Source organism: Leuciscus leuciscus (assembly GCF_965113295.1).
Source record: "Leuciscus leuciscus genome assembly, chromosome: 5".
Lineage (NCBI taxonomy): Eukaryota > Metazoa > Chordata > Actinopteri > Cypriniformes > Leuciscidae > Leuciscus > Leuciscus leuciscus.
Genome location: NC_138729.1, coordinates 1,352,363 through 1,367,272, shown reverse-complemented (window position 1 = coordinate 1,367,272; position 14,910 = coordinate 1,352,363). Strand labels below are relative to the sequence as shown.

The following is a 14,910-nucleotide window of genomic DNA, read 5'->3' as shown; positions in this document are numbered from 1 at the left end:
TTAAATGCAAATGAGCTGCTGCTCCCGGCACAGGGGGCGGAGCTTCAAGAATCGATTTCTGTAAAAGCAAATATCTCCCTTTGCTGTGAACTTTGAGCGTTGTAACTTTGCAGATGTTGTTTATGCTCAAACAGCAACATTACACACTAACTAAAGTTAGAAAAGTCAAATCATAATCAACCACCCCTTTAAATCTCCTAATAACGTTCTGTTTTTCCTTCAGTTTACTGTCAGAACTTCGCGCCCAACTTTAAGGAGAGCGAGATGAACGTCATCGCGGCTGATATGTGCACCAACGCTCGTCGCGTACGCAAGCGCTGGCTTCCCAAGATCCAGTCCATGTTGCCGGACGGGATGGAGGTGTATCAGGGTTCGGTCGCGGGCGTGGGTTTGGGCGTTCAGATGCCCTTCGAGAACCTGCTTCCCCCGGGCCTGAATCTGGAGCCGCGTCTCGAGCGCAAACGACCCGCCAGAACTGTGTTAACACTGGATGGAGACGGCGTGGATATTCCCGGAGAGGAGGACGAGGACGAAGAAGAAGAAGCTCAGAATGACAGCGCTGATGGGACAATGGGGGCGGGGCCTGTCAAGCCCGGAGCTGGGGGCGGGGCCTTTGTGGCCACGCCCCCTGAGGAGCACGAGGAGGAGGCGGAGTTTGTAGACGGCCTGAGAGTAAACGGGCAGTGAGTTCCTTCATGCACTGCAAAAATGCCTTTTCTTACTCTGTGTTTTTGTCTTGTTTCCAGTCCAAATGTCTAAAAACACTTAAATCAAGATGCATTTACTAGATGAGTAAAATGCTATATGATATTATGTCTTGTTTTCTGTTTTTCTCAAAACAAGCAAAATTATCTGCCAATGGGCTAATCAAAATAATCTTGTTTCTGTTTGAATTAAGATTATTATTATTTCTTACCCCATTGGCAGATAATGATGCGTTCTGTAAGCAACAAATCACTTAATTTTTATTTATATCCCCAGAAAACAAGACATAAAATCGTATGACATTTTACTCATCTAGTAAACGGATCTTGATTTAAGTGTTTTTAGACATTTGGACTGAAAACAAGATAAAAATACTGAGTAAGAAAAGCTCTTTTTGCAGTGTGACTCCAGGAACCACCTTTCAGTTCATATCCACCGTGTGAATACATGCTGAAGGGAAGAATCTGTGCATTCAGAAAGCCAAACACACACAGGCGTCTGCGCTCGTGAAGAAACACACTTTCCTGGAAACTAGTATTTCAAGTTGAAAATCATCTGGACGATGGAAAGCAGAAGTGATGAAATAACCTTCATTGTGAAACATCATATTACGCTTCGCATGGTCCGTTCTTGAGATCACTTTGCCATAAATATCTCGCGGTGAATCTCGCAAAAGCAGGAGCGGATCACGTTACATCCCAAAATCAAGAGGGGAAACACTTAGGACTGTATTTTGCAAAAAGAAAATGAAGCCTTTAACATTGACGTTTACATGCATCCAAATAATGAGGGAAAATCCTCCATGTAAACAAACATGTGACGCGTTTAGGGTTCATATGATCAAACATATCAGAATCTTAAATCAGATTGGATTCAAAACATGCAAAATTCAAAACAAAAAATGTATCCCATTATATTATTATTAATCTAATAAACTGGTAATAAAAATATGTGAATAAATATATAAATGTTTAAAAATAATTAGTAATTATTATACAGTAATATACACAGTTGTGGCCAAAAAAGTGATGTCTGGAGGTTTTTAATGACCCTATAAGGATTAGACCATCGGAATATGAGGGAAATATTGGATATATTTTAAATATGAGGGAAGAACAAAACTCTAAACTTGGTTGAGGTATTTAACAAAATTATGAAGAAAAAAAAATATGCATAGAAAAACAAGCATACACTGATTACAACATAATGAGTTATTAATATTTCATTTGTGGTTGCATGTGTTCATAATTTCCTAAAATGATGTTGCACAATTTGTCATCTTCCATTGAGTGTCTATTACAAATAACACAATCGACTCCAAGCACACAATTTTTAATAATACTTGAATAAAGATGAAGATGTCGATTGTCCATCACTTTTGGCCACTACTGTACAATGCAAACATAATAGAGTACTGTATCCTAATCATTCATTAATGCAATGATTTATTTTACATTCTGATAATGAGAATCTGATTTAATTTTCATGTTCTTTTGTGAGATTCATCGATGATCTCGAAGCGTTTGAATCTGAAGGGATGTTTGGTGTTCATCATCATGCTTCAGATTCCTGTGTGTGTCTGACCATCTGAACGCTCACATGACGTCAGACGAACGGATGAATGTGCGCTCTCTTCCACCGCTTGCATGCATGCCAAACCTGATCCGAACTCTCAGCCTCGATGTAACCCTGATACCCTGCATCCCTGAAACTGAACCCTGAACGACGAGGCTTCCTCTCGAATGCTCCGGCTGGCTTCATCCCCTTTTGCACTTGCTGGTGTAAGGAACGCAGATGTTGGAACGGAGCGATCTGAGACACGAAGAGCTGCTGAAGACTCCCGACATGCACTAGTCTAGAGGACACTAACAGAACGAGCCCTTCAGTCCAACTATGAGACACGAACATCACGATGACCTTTGGCCTTAAGAGACTCCACATGTGTGTGTGTTGTTGGCAGTTCTGCAGGAGCCGGGTCGGAAAGCACTTGATCTGTTTGTCTGTGTTTTATTAATGACAAATATTCATTTGATTTACACTAGTGGTCAAAAGTTTGGAATATAATTTGGAATGTTTTTGAAAGTCTCTCTTCTAGCTCATTATTTTGATTTTTTAAAAAGTAAAAAGTATTTCCTTCAGAAATCATTATTTATATATATATATATATATATATATACTTTTTTTTTTTTTTAAATCAATTGAATGAAATCCTTTAAAAAATGTAATGCTGGTATATCACCGTTTTCACAAAAATGTGAATATTGATAAAAAAAAAATATTTCTTCTTTGACAAAATCCAAACTTTTGACCAGTAGTGTAACCTCTTACACATTATTTAATGATGCAAAACAACTGACTGAGACTTTAAGAGCGTTGTGTCTTTATCTGTAGTCGTCAGAATCTCCAGGTGTGTCGAGGTTACGGCAGTCCATCTTCAATCATCAATAATTCGATCTGGTTTATTTTGCACTGTCGGTTGTTAAAGTGCCTCGTCAGTGCTGTTGATTGACAGCTGTCATGATTCTAATCAACACTAGATGATAAACATCATCTTCACTCTCTTCTGCTGTTTTATCATCAGTAGCCCGAGCATCATTTTATTATTTCATCAAAGATGCCCGACTCGTATCTCACAGAGAGACTGAAGAACTTGTGCCTTATTGTGACTATTGACACCATCATAACTACAACTCAGCCTTGAGGCATAGTGTCGGCCCAGATGTGGAGATAACCTTGGGCCAGATGTGGAGATAACCGTGGGCCAGATGTGGAGATAACCTTGGGCCAGATGTGGGCCGACACTATGTTGCTGTCTGGGTTTATTTATAATAATGATCAAACCTTCATCCGTGAAGACGGTGTGGGAAATAATGCAAAAAAAAAGTCATGAAATTGTTTGTTGTTCATCAGCTGTGTTGTTTTATAAGCTCTACAAACCTGAAGATTCTGACCAGAACTGCCGGATGGATCGTTGACAGATGTCTGCTGCGATTAATGCTGTTAGATTTCATGTTTATGTAGTCTGTGACTATTTAGAGCGATCGCAATACATTTCTAAAGGTAGGACGAGTCACTAAAATGTGCTGGAACTAATATATGATCACTATAAGGCCAGTTCTTTACACTAGTGTTGTCAAGCACGTCTTTTATCCGCCTTATTTTTCAACGCATGTGAATGACGGATTCTTCAGGAATTAACAACAAAACATTAAAATAATATAGTTCGAATATACCAGTTTGCAATATCAAATTGTGTTTGTACAGAAAAACTAACTGGAAACGGATGAAACCGGAAGCCAGACACATGTGGAAAAATAAGGCGGGATGTCATTATTTACCCAGAAACCCCTGCGAAAAGAAACGTGCGTCTGTATGCCAACCTTTTACGTAAATTGTTTTATTTTTCAAGCCTAGTATGTGGCTCTAAATTCATGCGCAATGTTGCACTAGATGAAGTGGATATATATATATGGGAGAATGTCCTTCGCCAACCTGTTGTTGTGGCTTTTCGAATGAATGTAAACGTGCTAATTTATCGATTTCTGTAAGTAGAAGCTCGCGCACTTCCCAGATATCAGCACTAATAATGGCTAATGTAAAGCTTTTGCACAGATGTGAGAGGTTTAGTTTGTCTGTGAGAGTGAGAGACGAGTGTTTGTGTCTGAGCAGCTCCACATGATGAATATGAAATGCAAACTCTTGTCAAACTGATCATGTTAGTCACAAATCAGTCCATCATTTCATGTGTATCGGTTAGTGTTTGTTTGGCTGCTGCCCGAGAACAAATATCACGGAAACGGCCTTTGAATGTAGTAAAAACAGCCGTTTTCTGGTGAATCTCGTAATGAAAGAATGCGTACACACACAAAGGCACGTTCACACCAGCTATAACGATGAAGATATAGTGTTAAAAATCGATCTAAATATAAAGATATAGATCTGAAAAAGAATAGCAAAGTCCACAGCACAACTATACCGAGAATGACACAGAGAAATGTCTCTGGAATCACTTTCAGATCGATCTTTTTTTTCAAGCCGATAAACGATAAAAACATTGACAGCCAATCAGAATCCAGCCTGCTTTAAAGAGCGCGCGCGCATTTAAAGAGACAGGCGCGTGTAATAAACAGAACGATATCGTGCGTTAATGTATCGTTATCGTTATTGGTGTGAATGGGCCTTAAAGAAAATCAAGCAGGGTCATTCCTGCAGTCGTTGAAGAAAAAATTTAAATGATATATTATGAGTTGTAATGTCTATCATAGAAACACACTGGTCGAGCTCAGGCTAGTGTCGCCTAATAATTCTGAGTAAGTTTGTCCGCCCTGTTACATGACATTTTAACAATGCGACAGGGTGGATGTTTTAAGCTCATAAAGCCCATTACTAGCTAGGAAAGAACAACACGCTAGCAGATGATTTACATTTAGGAAGAATTTTAATAGTTATATCAAATCTTTTTTTTTTTTTTTTTTTTTATCAAGCAAACATTTTGATGTCCAGTATAAATCGATACACTATTAGATAAGATCTTCTAAAAAAAATATAGGAAAAAAGAGATAAGTTTATGACTGATTCTTACTTTGTTCCTGGAGTTGTCAAAGAGAATATGTAAATGTAATACTCAAAATTGCTAATTTTATTAGAAATATATGTATAGCCTTTATCTTTATTTCAAAGTGGAGTTGATAAAACATGATTGAGGATATGGAAATTTGCCAGTCAAGTGCTTCAAAAAGTTATTTTTAAAAGCTGCAGTACATAACTTTTGGTGCTCTAGCGGTTAATAATCAGATCAACATTCGTCTCGCGGAGGAACATTGTAGCCGGAACTACTTCTCTCTGTGTATATGACGAGTCACGCACACAGTCTAAAATAGTCCGTGTATAAACACTTTTTATCGGCGTACCGTAGTGATTCAGGATTAGACAAAAACACATGTTGGAAAATGGATTCATGATGTACTTATTATATACATTTTGAACACGAATAAAGTTACAGACTGCAGCTTTAATTAGGTACTAATAATGAATTTGTGTTAACTGGGTACATCTATGCATGTGGTTGATCAACATTTTATGTGAAATATGCAGTATTGTTTCATGGGGACTGTAGGAATGACCCAGCAATGCAAAAAAATTCTTGGTCCTAAAAAATGGGTTTCATTTTCTTCATGCAAATGATCCTTTCATGTTTCATTCCTTTGATTTTGGAGTGGAAACACCCCGAGGATTCGCCCATCCGCCACAGCATTGCAGTGTAATTGCATATTCCTCTGTGCAACCGAATGACTTACTGTTTAATTATTCAAATTAATACGCGCATTAATTCTCTGCTGTTCTGCATGCTGGTGTCGCGTCTGCGCATGCGCACTATGCGTGTGCGTGTATGTGTGTGTGTGTTTCCCCTTGTAAATAACGGCAGCACTTTAAACGCCTCACAGTTCGTGTGAAATAAATTCACTGGGAGCTTTAAAGCCTTGAGCGCCGACAATCAGAGGAAGAAGTGTTTTCAGGATCTCTGCTACTCAGTGTGTTTCTCGTCTGAACACACCGACTCAAAGAACGACAGCTCGAGCTTTGCCTGTAGCGATGCGCGCTCTCATGCTTTGCATTAAAGACAGGTTCCTTACGAGAGTTTATAATAAACCATTAAACTGCTTTTTTATTGAACTAAGAAACAATTATGTCTACTGCAATATGTCACAAATAAAATCTCTTTAATTCCCAGTGTCTTTGTGTTGTGTGATGCTTGTTTCTTTTGAAAAGTGCACGATGTGACTTCTTGTGTCCCTCTAGTGGTTAAAACACAGAACTGCATGCATTTCGCGGAAGAACACTTGTGGTTGTGCTTCGGCTCTGTGCGGATGAATATGATTATCCTGCTGCTCATAAAACAAGTAGTTCCTTGTCAGAGACAACAGTTTAATGTTAAATGCGTTAAATAGACTTTTAATGATCAAATATTGTCACTTTTGCACTGACACATCCATTATAGAAATACAAATACTTACGGTTTACAGTTTATTATCACGTTATTATGCATTATGAATTCAATTGCGGGACCTTCAGGGGCCGCAAGGAAATCCGGTGGGAAAATTTAGAGAAACTGTCGAAAATAAATACAAATAAGTTCAAAATAAATAATATATTGTGAGTAGAAAAAAATCGAATAATGTACCATAATAGAAAAAAAAAATTCAAATAATATTTTACACATATTTATAGTATAACATTTATATGTCACAGTATAAATTGGGTCTGCGGGGGAATACAAGGAATACTCATGGAAAAATCTAGAGTTGAGCTGTAAAAAATAAATAAATATATACTGTATGTATTTCTACTTGTATAAATGAAATATTAAAATAAGTAATATTTTACATATATTTATCTAATTATTTTTCACAGTATAAATTGGGTCTGCTAGGGAATGCAGTGGAAAAATGTAGAGCAAAACTAAAATAAATAAAGTATTTTTACACATTCATTTTTCACAATAATATAGCCTAAATTGTGTCTTTATACATATTAATATAAAGCAATTTTTTACACTGTAGGATGGGGTCCCGCTCATATCTGTGCCTGAAAGATTGAAAAGCTCTGTATTATTATTGGTTATTAATTATCAGCTCATGTTTGTTTGTACATGACATATATTGTTCAAGCGTTTGGCCAGCAGAGGGCACTGTCTGGCGAGATGCACACGACACACGCTTCCGCTTCAAAACACGCGTCACTTCCTGCCAAAGTTCAACGCGGGTTCCTGCTAACACGCAGAGAGTTTGAGATGAGCAGAATAACTTCATTAATTCCTCATTAATAACGTAATACCTGCATATTTACTCGTTACTGCCGTTGACGACCCGAGGGGGAATCTCAGTGAAGATGGGAGACGATCCGGACTCGATTCCAGAGAGAGAGATGAAGGTGAGACACTGACCGGCTAGTGTTGTTGTTATTATTATTATTATTAACAGTATTATTATTACTACTACTTATAAGTTACTACTATCACAACGTTCTCTGGCAGATATAGATTATATAGTTCGTTTGAAAACATGTAGTTCGTGCGTGTGTGAATGTGTTTACTCTCTCTTATAAAGTGGTGTAGTGTAGTTTGTGTAAAATATCTCTAATCCTTAAAGATTTTAATGAGTCAAATATTATAAATACACAGGTAAGTTACATTAGAGCTATTGCGGACTTATATATTAATATAAATATGTATATAAAGTGTCATAACTTCTCAATATCTTCCCATCAGATTATCCACATGTAGGTTCATTTCATAATGACTGATATTATTGGACTCGATTATCTGAAGTTTAAAGAAATGTAATAGATATAAAGTCACTCGTGCTATAAAATGAAATCAGTTTCACTTCTGTCACATGATCATTATTATATAACTTTACACTTCCAGTCAAACGAGTCTCTTCTGCTCACCAAGGCTGGGTTTATTTCATTACAAATACAAAACAACTACAAATAGCAATATTGTCAAATATAATGACAATGTAAATCATCTGTTCTCTATGTGAATATATAATAAAGTGTAATTTATTCCTGTGATCAAAGCTGAATGTTCAGCATCATTACTCCAGTCTTCAGTGTCACATGATCCTTCAGGAATCACTCTAATATGAGGATTTGATGCTGATTATGATTATTATCAGTGTTGAAAACTGTGGTGTACAAATTCTTGATGAATAGAAAGTTCAAAAGAACCGTATTTATCTGTAATCGATTCGTTTGTAACATTATAAGTCACTTTTGATCAGTTTAGTTATTGATGAATAAAAGTATTGATTTATTTCATTTCTTTCCCCAAAAATAAAATGAAAATTATTACTGACCCCAAACTTTTGAACGGTAGAGTTTAATGTTACAAAACCTTTATATTTCAGTTAAATGCTGTTTCTATTCTGTTATAACTTTCTATTCATCAAAGAATCCTGGAATAAAAATGTAAATAACTGTTTTTAACACTGATAATAATCATAAATGTTTCTTGAGCATCAAATCCTCATATTAGAGTGATTTGTGAAGGATCATGTGACACTGAAGACTGGAGTAATGATGCTGAACATTCAGCTTTGATCACAGGAATAAATTACACTTTACTGTATATTCACATAGAGAACAGATGATTTACATTAGAATAATATTTCACAATATTACAGTTTTTTTTAGTTTTTTATTTAATCAAATAAACGCAGCCTTGGTGAGCAGAAGAGACTCTTTTAAAAACATTAAACATCTTCCCGATCCACAGCTTGTGTCTGGTAGTGTACATGCAGTGATAATAAGCCTGTCAATCATCTCTCCCTCCAGGACTTCCAGTTCCGTCAGATGAAGAAGATCCGTGTGTTCGAGGCGTGTGTGGATCTGCCGAAGCAGCGCTCCAGTCTCCTCTGCGTCTCCAACAAGTACGGCCTGACGTTCGCGGGCCGAGAGCGAGCGCTGAAGGTGTTCTGGACGAGAGACGTCATCGCAGCGGGGCGGCAGGAGGGAAACCCAAACCACACCGGTGAGACTCATGCACACAGAGAACACCAGAACCAGGAGCTGGAGTTAGGGTTAGGATGCACTCATACCCCTTTTCCACCAAGGCAGAGCTGGTGCTGGTTCGGAGCCAGAGCCTAGTTTCAAATCGGTTCTTTGTTTTTCCACCGGCAAAGCACCAGCTCCGAACCAGTAAAACTGGTTCTTAAGTAGCACCAAATCATTGCAGGGTCTAGAACGGAGCCAAGAAAGAACCGCTTGCGTCAGAGGCTGGGGGCGGGGTTACCGTGGCCAACAAGACTGAAGAGAAACTTGTGACCGCCATTTTTAAATAGCAGCTAGTCGAGCTAATAGCAGCTCGATTATAATATCCGTCTATAGTTACGGCGAGCTGCACGAACGCGTTGGATTCGCCGTGTTTGGATGCCGATTTATTTTCGCAAACCCATGAGCATCCATAGTAACGCAACGTCTATTATTGTTGATGCCTTGTTCGAGATGCATCGGAGCAGCGTGGACCGATCAGAGCTGCGGGAGTGTTTGGAGATCATACGACTCCTTGTGCTTTTTGATCGCTTTGATTTCATGTGCTGATCGTTCTGCGAGAAGCCGATGCATCTCGAACAAGTCTGGTGTGTTTGTGTTTGGCGCTGCCGCACTAGCTTTGCTGGGCAACATGATACGTATGCAGTGACGTAAGATATAGCTCTGTTGTGGCTCTCTGGCCGGTGGAAACGCAAACCGGTTCGTCAGTCGAACCAACTCCGAACTGGCAATAGCTCTAGCTCTGAACCAGCACCCGGTTCTTGTTGGTGGAAAAGGGGTATCAGAGAACACCAGAACCAGGAGCTGGAGTTAGGGTTAGGATGCACACAGAACACCAGAACCACACCGGTGAGACTCATGCACACAGAGAACACCAGAACCAGGAGCTGGAGTTGGGGTTAAGATGCACACAGAACACCAGAACCAGGAGCTGGAGTTAAGGTTAAGATGCACACAGAACACCAGAACCAGGAGCTGGAGTTAGGGTTAGGATGCACACAGAACACCAGAACCACACCGGTGAGACTCATGCACACAGAGAACACCAGAACCAGGAGCTGGAGTCAGGGTTAGGATGCACACAGAGAACACCAGAACCAGGAGCTGGAGTCAGGGTTAGGATGCACTCAGAGAACACCAGAACCACACCGGTGAGACTCATGCACACAGAGAACACCAGAACCAGGAGCTGGAGTTAGGGTTAGGATGCACACAGAACACCAGAACCACACCGGTGAGACTCATGCACACAGAGAACACCAGAACCAGGAGCTGGAGTCAGGGTTAGGATGCACACAGAGAACACCAGAACCAGGAGCTGGAGTTAGGGTTAGGATGCACTCAGAGAACACCAGAACCACACCGGTGAGACTCATGCACACAGAGAACACCAGAACCAGGAGCTGGAGTTAGGGTTAGGATCCACTCGGAGAACACCAGAACCAGGAGCTGGAGTTAGGGTTAGGATGCACACAGAACACCAGAACCACACCGGTGAGACTCATGCACACAGAGAACACCAGAACCAGGAGCTGGAGTCAGGGTTAGGATGCACACAGAGAACACCAGAACCAGGAGCTGGAGTTAGGGTTAGGATGCACTCAGAGAACACCAGAACCACACCGGTGAGACTCATGCACACAGAGAACACCAGAACCAGGAGCTGGAGTCAGGGTTAGGATGCACACAGAGAACACCAGAACCAGGAGCTGGAGTTAGGGTTAGGATGCACTCGGAGAACACCAGAACCAGGAGCTGGAGTTAGGGTTAGGATGCACACAGAACACCAGAACCACACCGGTGAGACTCATGCACACAGAGAACACCAGAACCAGGAGCTGGAGTTAGGGTTAGGATGCACACAGAGAACACCAGAACCAGGAGCTGGAGTCAGGGTTAGGATGCACACAGAGAACACCAGAACCAGGAGCTGGAGTTAGGGTTAGGATGCACACAGAACACCAGAACCACACCGGTGAGACTCATGCACACAGAGAACACCAGAACCAGGAGCTGGAGTTAGGGTTAGGATGCACTCGGAGAACACCAGAACCAGGAGCTGGAGTTAGGGTTAGGATGCACACAGAACACCAGAACCACACCGGTGAGACTCATGCACACAGAGAACACCAGAACCAGGAGCTGGAGTTAGGGTTAGGATGCACTCAGAGAACACCAGAACCACACCGGTGAGACTCATGCACACAGAGAACACCAGAACCAGGAGCTGGAGTTAGGGTTAGGATGCACTCAGAGAACACCAGAACCAGGAGCTGGAGTTAGGGTTAGGATGCACTCAGAGAACACCAGAACCAGGAGCTGGAGTTAGGGTTAGGATGCACTCAGAGAACACCAGAACCAGGAGCTGGAGTTAGGGTTAGGATGCACTCGGAGAACACCAGAACCAGGAGCTGGAGTTAGGGTTAGGATGCACTCAGAGAACACCAGAACCACACCGGTGAGACTCATGCACACAGAGAACACCAGAACCAGGAGCTGGAGTTAGGGTTAGGATGCACTCAGAGAACACCAGAACCAGGAGCTGGAGTTAGGGTTAGGATGCACTCAGAGAACACCAGAACCAGGAGCTGGAGTTAGGGTTAGGATGCACTCGGAGAACACCAGAACCAGGAGCTGGAGTTAGGGTTAGGATGCACTCGGAGAACACCAGAACCAGGAGCTGGAGTTAGGGTTAGGATGCACTCGGAGAACACCAGGAGCTGGAGTTAGCTGGAGAAAGGGTTCGGGACCGGTCACATGTCCCAGCTTAGGACCCAAGCAATCCTGGTTACAAATCAGACATCACTGTATTATATCCACCGTATTCCTGATCTTTACTGCGTTTTGAATTATGGGAGGCACTTCCGGTAAGAAGACTGAAGCGAATCGTTTCAGGTCATAAGGTTGCCCAACAAATCAAGCTGATCCGTCAGGTTTCCTTCATGATCTATTTGAGAATAACATGAGAATAACGTTGTACTTGGTATTATTTTAATGTGACGTGTTATAACAAGAGTATCTATGGCGAGATCTCTTCAGTCGCTCTCTCTTTTCCTCATGATTACCCTCTTTTTCCCCTTTGTGTTCCGCTGTAATAATATGAAAAAGGACGACATATTCTGCACATCTGTGTTCTGTTCTCCCGATTTAATTTACGATATATGCCATTAATAATTCCCTGGAATGCACGAAGAATCTCTCGTTTTTCTCCTCAAATCCGCGTCTCTTTCCAGGTTTGTGTTCACAGGTAAAGGCTATTTACAATCTGTCAAAATGACGGAAATCACTTTGAAATAGTATCAAGTAATGCTGAAGTTAATAAAAATGTTTTTATTAAGGCAACATAAGTTACATAATACAGATATATATATTATTATAGTGATGTTTAACCGTCTGATTGCTGTGGAAAGATTACTCTTGTGGTTATTCATAGTCTGTTGAAAGTCCCTTGTTGATGCTTTTACACTTTTAAATGTCCCTTTAATGTTCATTGGCTGAAGAGTGAGTAGAGGAATGTAATGTCATTTTACACAGTTTTAAAAATATATTGTCACATTCATAGAGCGAGTCTTTCACTGGTCGTTTACAGCTTAACGAAAGTTACACCCATAATTCACGCAAAGCATCATGGGGTGCAGGAATACTGTGGAGTCGTTTGAACTTCTCTTCTCTGATGATGTGGGCGGGGCTTTAACCTGTCACTCACTTGAGATCAGCCAATAGCAAACCACAACCATCCAATCATCTCCACACAGACACAATCAAGCCCCGCCCACATTAGTTCTTGTTCCTGAAGAGTTTGACTGATATACGACACAATAGAGGAGAGAAGACCAGCACAACTTCAGTTTCATGCCGAGTTTAATGCTTTTGTATTATTAATATTATTTATTACATTTTTGGGGGATTCATTTTTTTTATTGCAAATTTTAACAAACATAAGATTCAAAAACAGACAAACTTTCAGACAATAAACAAATTATAGTTCAATAGTCAACAAGAAAAATAATATTACTTAATGAAAATGTTTTGCCAAGAGAAGTAAAAGAAAAAAAATATTATGCTAAACATGGCACACATTCTAGATGCTTTTATAGCTTTCTTATTGATGAAATGATGCCTCTTGTGTAAAACCTATAATCTGTGGGTGTGAGTGCGATCAGACTGATGTGTGTGTGTGTGTGTGTGTGTGTGTGTGTGTGTGTGTGTGTGTCATCAGTCGAGTGTTCGAGCGCTGCGACGGTGACTGTTGCCGTGGCGATGCATCACATGGCCCTGAGCAGTGATGAGCTCACGCTGTGTGTGTGTGGAGCGAGCGAATCCTCTGACCTCACGCTGGACTTCTACGACGTGCGCACGCTCCTCAAAAAGGTCACACACCTCTCCTCACACACTCCTCCTCCTCACACACCTCTCCTCACACACTCCTCCTCCTCCTCCTCACACACCTCTCCTCACACACTCCTCCTCCTCACACACCTCTCCTCACACACCTCTCCTCACACACCTCTCCTCACACACCTCTCCTCACACACCTCTCCTCACACACACCTCTCCTCACACACTCCTCCTCCTCACACAACCTCTCCTCACACACTCCTCCTCCTCACACACTCCTCCTCCTCACACACTCCTCCTCCTCACACACCTCTCCTCACACACACCTCTCCTCACACACACCTCTCCTCACACACACCTCTCCTCACACACCTCTCCTCACACACACCTCTCCTCACACACACCTCTCCTCACACACTCCTCCTCCTCACACACCTCTCCTCACACACTCCTCCTCCTCACACACCTCTCCTCACACACACCTCTCCTCACACACACCTCTCCTCACACACACCTCTCCTCACACACACCTCTCCTCACACACACCTCTCCTCACACACACACACACACCTCTCCTCACACACACCTCTCCTCACACACACCTCTCCTCACACACACCTCTCCTCACACACACCTCTCCTCACACACACACCTCTCCTCACACACACCTCTCCTCACACACACCTCTCCTCACACACACCTCTCCTCACACACTCCTCTCCTCACACACCTCTCCTCACACACACCTCTCCTCACACACTCCTCCTCCTCACACACACACCTCTCCTCACACACCTCCTCCTCACACACACTCCCTCACACACCTCTCCTCACACACACACCTTCCTCACTCACACACACACCTCTCCTCACACACCTCTCCTCACACACACACCTCTCCTCACACACACACCCTCTCCTCCTCACACACCTCTCCACACACTCCTCCTCACACACCACACCTCTCCTCACACAACACCTCTCCTCACACACAGACACCTCTCCTCACACACACCTCTCCTCACACCACACACACTCCTCCACACACACACACACACACACCTCTCCACACACACTCCTCTCCTCACACACGTCCTCTCCTCACACACTCCCCTCCTCACACACTCCTCCTCCTCACACACTCCTCCTCTCACACACCTCCTCCCCTCACACACCTCTCCTCACACACTCTCCTCCTCACACACCTCTCCTCACACACTCCTCCTCCTCACCACACCCTCTCCTCACACACTCCACCTCCTCCACACACACACACCTCTCCTCACACTCCTCCTCCTCACACACACACCTCTC

At 42.0% G+C, this 14,910-nt stretch overlaps 2 protein-coding genes across 5 annotated transcripts in view; both read left to right on the top strand.

The window, feature by feature from the left end:
- Positions 1-6,438, top strand: part of nacc2 (NACC family member 2) — a 41,240-nt gene extending 34,802 nt beyond the window's left edge. Inside the window, exon 6 of the mRNA XM_082170541.1 lies at positions 224-6,438. Coding sequence (XP_082026667.1) covers positions 224-687 — 464 coding nt within the window. The 3' untranslated portion in view covers positions 688-6,438. The remainder of the gene's footprint in view (positions 1-223) is intronic.
- Positions 6,439-7,444: 1,006 nt separating this feature from the next.
- The window catches only part of nup214 (nucleoporin 214), an 82,823-nt gene continuing 75,357 nt past the window's right edge, over positions 7,445-14,910 (top strand). For all 4 annotated transcript variants that reach the window (XM_082170496.1, XM_082170494.1, XM_082170495.1 and 1 more), the window contains exons 1-3: positions 7,445-7,635; positions 9,043-9,238; positions 13,478-13,629. In XM_082170496.1, the coding sequence (XP_082026622.1) occupies positions 7,594-7,635; positions 9,043-9,238; positions 13,478-13,629 (390 nt within the window). In that variant the 5' untranslated portion in view covers positions 7,445-7,593. The remainder of the gene's footprint in view (positions 7,636-9,042; positions 9,239-13,477; positions 13,630-14,910) is intronic.